Below are 7,098 nucleotides of genomic sequence, written 5' to 3' on the forward strand. Positions count from 1 at the left end.
TGCGCACCCGCGCATGCCGCAGCCGCCGTCGCCGCGCCTCCCGCCGCAACCGACCCAGCCGCATATGCCTGCCCTCTCTTTGTACTGCAGGTATGCCGTGCGGTACATCGAGGTGGAGCAGCCCACCCTGGACAAGGACCAGCTGGCCGCCAAGGTGGGCTGCGGCTGGGCGGTGTGCTGCTGGCGGCGGTGTCTCGTGTGCTGATGCGGTGTGCATGCATTGCTGCCACTCCCGCCGGCCTTCCCACGCCGGCCTTCCCACGCTGCCGCTGTATCATCTGCACGCCCTGGCCGGCTGCCCCGCTTGCCCAGCCAGCTGTGTACTGCCCTATTAACATGATTGTACCATCGCCTGTACCGCTTGTACCACAGATGGAGCAGGAGTACCACGTGGAGGCCTTTGACATGCAGCGCATGGAGGACGCGGAGGAGGAGCGGGTGGGCGCGCTGCCGCCGCGCCCGCCGCCGCCCTGCCCTGATTGCTTGTGCGCTGGGTGGCGTTGCGTGTGCTTGCCTTGGCCTTGCGTGTTGCCGTCTCTTTTATTGCCTGGGGCGGCCGTTCAAGCACACAAAGTTATCGCCCACCCGCATCCCCCTGCGGCCAACTCACCACACACACACACACGCACCCTGCTACCTGCTTTCTGCACGTCGCAGGAAGCTGAGATTGACGAGGACGAGGAGCAGAACATCGTGGTGGACTGGGACGAGGTGTGGCGGCACAGCATGGCCACAGCATGGCCACAGCATGGCAGGCATGCTGGGCTGGTAGTGCCTGCCGGTGCTGCGTGCTTCATTGCGCCGCGCCGCGCCGCCGTGCCACCCCCGCAGGGCGACGCTGTGGAGGCGTACCGGCAGGAGGTGGAGGCGGCGCAGCAGGCGGAGAAGGAGCGGGAGGCGGCGGAGGTGGAGTGGCTCAAGGTGGGACCCTAAGGCTGTGTGTGTGTGTGTGTGTGTGTGTGTGTCGAACGGGCATGGCGGGATGGTAGCAGCACAGGGGTGGGAGGTGGCTGCCGGGTGGCTCCGCTGCACCGCTGCTCCCGGGCCCAGCCTGCCCACCAAAGCTCCCCTGCCGCCCCCCGCTGCCGCCACCACCCGTGCAGCAATACTATTTAGACCTGGGAATGGATGTGGAGGCGGCGGTTGCTGCCGCCAACGGCGACCCAGCAGCCCAAGCCCTGGCCATCCCCCTGCTGGCGGCGCAGCAGCAGGCCGCCGCAGCGGCCGCCGCCGCCGCAGCAGCAGCCGCGGCGGCCCACGGCGGCGGCGGCCGCGGCTGGCACGGCGGGCGGGGCCGCGGGCGCGGCGGGCGCGGCGGCGGCCGCGGCGCCGCGCCCCACCCACAGCCGTGGGTGGTTTCTGACACATCCGGCGCCGCCGACGGGCCCGCCGGCAAGCGCCAGCGGCTGCTGCTGCCGCTGGGCGCCTATCAGCAGCCCTGGGAGCCTCAGGAGGTGGGTGCCCGCCGGCCTCCCTGCCCACCCCGGCTGTGTGGCGGCCGGGCAGCGGCAGGAGGGCGGCGGCTGGGCTTCCAGGCAGCAGCCAGAAGGAGGCCGGGCCACGCATCCGCCTGCTTCAGTCGCCACCTGCTCTCACTGCTCCAGCCTCTCCCGCTGCCCCCCCGGCCTCACCCTGCCTGCCTTCCCTGCCTGCCGCCCGCTTTCTTCCACGCCAGGACTTGGTGCTGTGCTCGGTGGTGGCGGCACAGCTGGAGGGCGGCCAGCCGCTGGGCTATGCCGCTTACCTGGCGGCTGCAGACGCGCTGGGAGCGGGGGCCGCCGCCGCCACCGTTGCAGGGGTGGATGCCGCGGCGGCGCTGGGCAGGAAGCGCGGCGCGGCTGCCCTGTAAGGCACGCTACGCTCAGCTGTGCGCGGCGGCGGCGGTGGCGGGCGGTGCGGGCGGCGCGGGAGGAAAGGAAAACTGGGACGCGCTGCTGGGCGCGCTGCGGCAGCAGCTGCAGCGGCAGGCGGCGCCCGGCGGCGCCGGCGCAAAGGCGCTGGCGGTGGTGTGTGCGCTGCTGCAGCGCGCGGCTGGCAGCACAGGCGGCGGCGGGGGTCTACCCCCGCAGCAGGCGGCCACCGCCGCGGCGCTGCAGCAGCAGCTGGCTGCGCTGTCGCCTGGCGCGGCCCCCGCCGAGGCGCCGCTGCCGGCCCTGCAGTCGCCCTCGGCAGCGGCGGCGCCGCTGGCGCGCGCGCAGCAGCTGGCGGCGGCGGTGTGGCAGCGGTGCGGCGCCGCCGCCGCGCGTGTTGTCGCCGCCCGCCTGCCGCACATCTTAGAAGCCGGTGGGTGTTGTTGCGCCGCGGTGGTGTGGTGGTGTGGTGGGGGAGGTACACCAGGCATCCAGCCTGTGCGGTTGCCCCGATGCCCTGCACGCTAGAGCCCTGCTGCTTCTATTGTTATGCTTGTCGCATCCACCTCCCTGACTGCGGGCACTTTTCGCCTCCTGCGCAGCCCGCACCGGCGGCCCCGCCGCCGCCCGCCAGGCGGCGGAGGATTCCTTCTCGCGGCCCTCGGTGACAGGCGGGCTGGGCAGCCCCCTGGGCGGCGCCGGCCTGCTGCAGCAGTGGCCTGCAGGAGGGCAGGCAGGCATCCCGCAACAGCAGCAGCAGCAGCGGCTGGGGCCGGCCTTCCCCGACACGGCCGCCGCCCCGCTTGCGGCGCTGGCGGCCTTTGGCCTGGCGCCGGCGGATGGGGCGGATGGGGTGGGCCCGCCGCTGGGCCTGCCACCCCAGTGAGCCTTCATTCCATGATGGGGACGCACCACACATGCACCGTTGCAGTGACCTGTAAACCCTATGGGATGCTGAGTGTACATAAGCGTGCTCACAAGTCGGGTGTCCCAGCATGGATGGCGGCGCGCCACTGTGGAGCGCAGCACAGCACGGCCAGGATGCTGACCCCGCTCCCAAGCGCTTCTCGCTGCCTGCACGCACCCATCACAGCGCTGCAAGCTTCTGTAAGCGGGGCGGCAGGCGTGTGGCTCTCCGGTCAACGCGATGGCCGCGACAGACCCTTTTGTCCTGAACGCTGATGGCACCGCCAAGGACCCGGTTGCCTTCCGGGAGGCGCTGAAGGCCGACCCCGCCAAGATGGAGGCGCTGGAGAAGGAGCCGGACGTGGCGGCCATCGTGCTGGGGGAGGACGTGAGCGCGTTCCAGGAGCTCATCAAGAGCATCTACCAGGCGCGAGGGAAGGGTTTCTGGGCAGCAGGCATGGCGAGACGAGCGGTGGGCGGGGTAGTCGCCAACACGCCGCCGCCGGCTGAAGGCGACAGGACACTCTGTGCTGCCGCTGCGCCGTGCTCGCACCCATTCAACCTGCGCCTCCCTGTCAAACCCGTGCCGCTCTGCAGGCCGAGAAGAAGCGCCTCGAAAAGCACAACAAGGGGCTGGCGGAGCGCACGATCGATGCGCAGCGCGTGAGCGGTGAGGCGGCGGCGCCGCCTGCCAGGCAGCACACGCACTCGTTGATGCCTCCTGGCCGCGCCCCTTCATGCTCCCTTTGCATGACCCATGCAGCCACCATCCCACGGGATACCGTGCAGCTGTACCAGCAGCTGCGGGAGAGCGGCCTGCAGTATGGACCAGCATTCAGGTAGGGACACGGAGGGGGCGGCTGAAAGCTGCAGGCGCAGCATCGCACACAGGAGTCGAGCCTGGCGCCTCCATGGCGTAGTCTGGCCGCCTGATCTGCTGTCGCCTGTACTGCCCTGCCCTTGACCTCCTGCAGACTGCTGCGCAATGTGCATGTGCCAGCGATGGTCGACGAAGCTTAAGCCCAGCCCGGTAGGGCGGCAACACTACTCTGCACACTCATTGGCCGGTTGTATTGCCTAAATCATGCAACAACACAGCTGGAAAGTTTAGTACAGCAAAAGTAAATAATGGCAAGCTCGGAATGGCCTGGAGAAGCCAGCAGTGCCGCAGACACCGCAGGAGCGCCCCCACAAGCAGCTGCGCGGGCGGGCCAGCCGCTCCCTACTGCCCTGCTGCTGGCTGCTGCACGGCGCCACGCAGCGGCGCCGCCGTTGCTGCCGCCGCTGCCGCCGGGGTGAATGCTAAGGCTGGGATCTCCTGCACAAGCACTGAGAACAATGCAACAAAACTCGGGCAGGTGCCTATCAGGCAAACGCTGAAGCTGATGCTGCTTTCCATAGCCACAGGCAAGCCACTGGCATGCTGCCTGGCATGACCAGCGTTGCCCAAGGTGTGTAGCTCGCGCAACGCAATGGGCAGCGCAGGGCAGCAGCACATGCTGCCAGCGGGGGCAGGAGCGCAGGCCCCACCTGCATGCTGCAGCTGATGAATTCCTGGATCTCGGGCGCCCACCCCTCCCCCAGCTCCGTGTACAGCCAGGCATCCAAAATCCTGCGGCAGCAGCAGGAGCGGCAAGGGGAGGGTGCGGGTGGTGGTGGTGTTGAGAGCGTGGGTGGCGTGGAGCATGGTTTGGGTGAAGGCAGGTTCCAGCGGCTGAAAGCACAGCGGCTGCACACCAATACCACCGCCACAGAGCAACGGCAGGGTGGGAGCTGCAGAGCCCCACCGGCAGGCGTCGTCTGCAGCTGTGACCTGCCCCCCCAGGCACAGCACGTTGGCGCCGTTGACCGAGCGGCCTCCGGCAGCGGCCTCCGGGGTGGTGCAGAGCGCGGCGTACACGTGAGGCCACTTGTTGGCGATGATGCTCATGCCCTGAACCAGCGAGGGAGGGAGGGAGGGAGGGCAGCAGGCGGCGGCAGACGTTGGGCGGGTGTCGGCAGCAGGCACAGGGGGGGTGACTCAGATTTGGAACCTCTCGCCGCCGCATGCATCAGCCAGCAGGTCGAGACGCCGGTGTGTGCCGCGTGCGCTGCCCGGCATCCCAGCTCCAAGCACCTGGCCGCTTCCGCAGATTAGCAGCGCGCGCAGGTCGCTCCTGCCCGCCGCCGCCGCCGCCTCCACCTCCCCGGCCACGCCGTGCGCTGCCACATAATACTTGCTGAACCGCCCGCGGTTGTCCACCTGCGCATGCGCACATGCCAGGGGTTCAGCACCATTAGCATGAGGACAGGGCAAGCAGGCCGCAGAGCTGTGCAGGCAGGGAGCGGCACCTGGGCGCAGCTGGCAGCAAGCTGACTGGCAGCATGGGCAGGTCATAGTGGGCAGCGACGAGAGGAGGCAGGAGTGCCACGGCAGCAGGCAGCCCCTCTGCTGAGCGGACCTCCACCCCCGGCTTGCTGCCCAGGTGCTGCACCAGCTTGGTGTGCAAGGCGGAGCCGTAGGGGTCGCAGGCGCAGATGATGCGCATGGCGGCTGCGGGGAGGAGGGAGGGCAGGTGGGTGCGGCGTGTGTTGGGGACAAATGTGGCGGCGGCGGCGGGTGGAGAGCCACGGCGGCCAGTGGAGAGCGGCGGCGCGGCCGAGCGTGTGGTCCTCTGCAACGTACTTGGGCTTCGCCGGCCGGGCTGGAGCGAGCAGGGGGTTGCGTTACGAGGAACTGGCGCGCTGCACTTGGCGAATAGTGTCGGGAAAGGGGCGGGGCTAATTTATCCGGTGTAGCAGGCGTTGTAGATGCAGAAAAGGCCGGCTTTCAGCCCTGTTGAGTTGATAGATCAGCCATCCAGCTGGCAGGCGCCAGGACGGTGGCAGGGCTGGAGGGATTTTACAGACTGGCAGGCCGTAAATGCATGTGTAAATGCACGTGTCACAAGTGATGAGCATGAATGTGAAGTATGATGGTGTGACGTGAGCCGGGGGGGCGGGTGTGGGGGTGATGGGGGGGGGCGGGGGGTCGGCGCGGTTACTAGCTTATATCAGGCGGCAGGAAAAGGGCAGTGCGGGGAAAAGAGCAGTGCGGAGAGAGGCAGGTCTGATGGCTTATTGGCAGCAGCAATGGAGAGTCAGAGCGAGCAGAGAGGGATGGTACAGAATGGCAACCTCTCTCGCAGGAGAGCGGCAAGGTGGATAAGGGAGGAAAGGAGATGAATACATGCCGCATGTGCTTTGACGCGGCTTCAAAGTGGTGGGCAAAAGACATGGTGGAGCACCGCATCGCCCCTCACGGCAGCGCTTTGCCGTTGAGCCAGCACAGCTTCTGGCCCGTCTTGCGCGCGGTCCACAGGCCGGTGCCGCACTTGGTGCACTTGCTCTGGCCCAGGTTGGCGGAAAACGACTGCAACGGCATGAGGGGGGCAGCAGGGGCGGTGGTCAGCAGCCGCGCTGCGCTGATTGTGGGCGAGATCGCCAGCACCATGCATCGAGGGGGGCGCCCAGGGACACAGCATGCACAGCGGCAGCACCGCCCCCGCAGCCGCTCACGTTGATGGGGCAGGGCTGGCAGTCTGTGGGGGTGATGGAGGAGGCCTTGGTGCCGTACTTGCCGGCTGGGCAGGGCGTGGGGGCAGCCATCTTGGTGGCCTGGCAGTAGCTGCCGGCGGGGCAGGGCTTGCAGGCGCGCTGCCCGTCCCTGTCCTGGTAGCTGCCCTTGCCGCACTCCTTGCAGAAGGGCTGCTTCATGTCGGCGTAGAAGCCGGGGCGGCAGGGCTTAGGCGCCAGGGAGCCCGCGGGGCACTCGCTGCCAAGCGGGCAGGGCTGCGGGGAGGCGGGCGGGCGCAGCGGCACGGCGCGTGGCGGTCAGCTGGCCGCCGGCTGCCACTCGGCGTGAGGGTCCATCCGCGGCTGGGCATTGGGACGAACAAGCACGTGGCTGGGCCGGCCCGGCGGCGGCTGGCAGCGCCTGCGCCCCGCCCACCTTGCACTCTCCCTGCCCCTCCTGATCCTGGTAGGTGCCGGCCTCGCAGGGGAAGAAGCCGTCGTTGCCGGTGCCGGGGGCGTAGTTGCCCTTGGGGGCGGGCAGGCAAGCCTCCAGCGCGGTGCTGCCGGTCATCTCGGTGTAGGTGCCCACAGGGCAGGCCTTGCAGGCCAGCTGCCCCTCCTCGTCCTGGTAGGTGCCCGGCTCGCAGACGTCGCAGGCGCTGTTGCCGCCGTCGGCCACCGCCTGGCCCGGGGGGCACCTCTTACAGGGGCCCGAGGCGCCTTGCCGCTCGGAATATTCGCCAGCGCGGCATGCAGTGCAGGCCAGGTCGGTCCTGTTGAGCAGGGTGGTACCGGGGATGCAGGCGAA

The 7,098-nt window shown here is 69.1% G+C and overlaps 4 protein-coding genes across 4 annotated transcripts in view; 2 read left to right on the plus strand and 2 right to left on the minus strand.

Annotated features, from left to right (window-relative positions):
- Positions 1-2,736, plus strand: part of CHLNCDRAFT_59462 (hypothetical protein) — a gene marked incomplete at both ends in the record, with an annotated part of 4,223 nt that extends 1,487 nt beyond the window's left edge. Inside the window, 7 exons of the mRNA XM_005842733.1 lie at positions 59-154; positions 373-438; positions 658-711; positions 832-921; positions 1,104-1,454; positions 1,758-2,283; positions 2,453-2,736. Of these exons, the coding sequence (XP_005842795.1) occupies positions 59-154; positions 373-438; positions 658-711; positions 832-921; positions 1,104-1,454; positions 1,758-2,283; positions 2,453-2,736 (1,467 nt within the window). The remainder of the gene's footprint in view (positions 1-58; positions 155-372; positions 439-657; positions 712-831; positions 922-1,103; positions 1,455-1,757; positions 2,284-2,452) is intronic.
- Positions 2,737-2,997: 261 nt separating this feature from the next.
- CHLNCDRAFT_142650 (hypothetical protein) lies at positions 2,998-3,776 on the plus strand (the record flags this gene model as incomplete). The annotated part of the gene is made up of 4 exons (XM_005842734.1): positions 2,998-3,228; positions 3,354-3,426; positions 3,520-3,595; positions 3,731-3,776. The coding sequence occupies 4 exons, from the start codon at positions 2,998-3,000 to the stop codon at positions 3,774-3,776; spliced, it is 426 nt and encodes a 141-aa protein (XP_005842796.1).
- A 202-nt stretch (positions 3,777-3,978) lies between these two features.
- On the minus strand, positions 3,979-5,284 carry CHLNCDRAFT_142651 (hypothetical protein; the record flags this gene model as incomplete). The annotated part of the gene is made up of 5 exons (XM_005842735.1): positions 3,979-4,074; positions 4,287-4,368; positions 4,544-4,689; positions 4,873-4,998; positions 5,198-5,284. The coding sequence occupies 5 exons, from the start codon at positions 5,282-5,284 to the stop codon at positions 3,979-3,981; spliced, it is 537 nt and encodes a 178-aa protein (XP_005842797.1).
- Positions 5,285-6,347: 1,063 nt separating this feature from the next.
- On the minus strand, positions 6,348-7,059 carry CHLNCDRAFT_15142 (hypothetical protein; the record flags this gene model as incomplete). The annotated part of the gene is made up of 2 exons (XM_005842736.1): positions 6,348-6,485; positions 6,727-7,059. Coding segments are annotated over 2 exons (471 nt in total), but the record flags the coding sequence as incomplete, so codon positions are not given.
- Between the last annotated feature and the right edge of the window lie 39 nt (positions 7,060-7,098).

Source organism: Chlorella variabilis, assembly GCF_000147415.1.
Source record: "Chlorella variabilis unplaced genomic scaffold CHLNCscaffold_47, whole genome shotgun sequence".
NCBI lineage: Eukaryota > Viridiplantae > Chlorophyta > Trebouxiophyceae > Chlorellales > Chlorellaceae > Chlorella > Chlorella variabilis.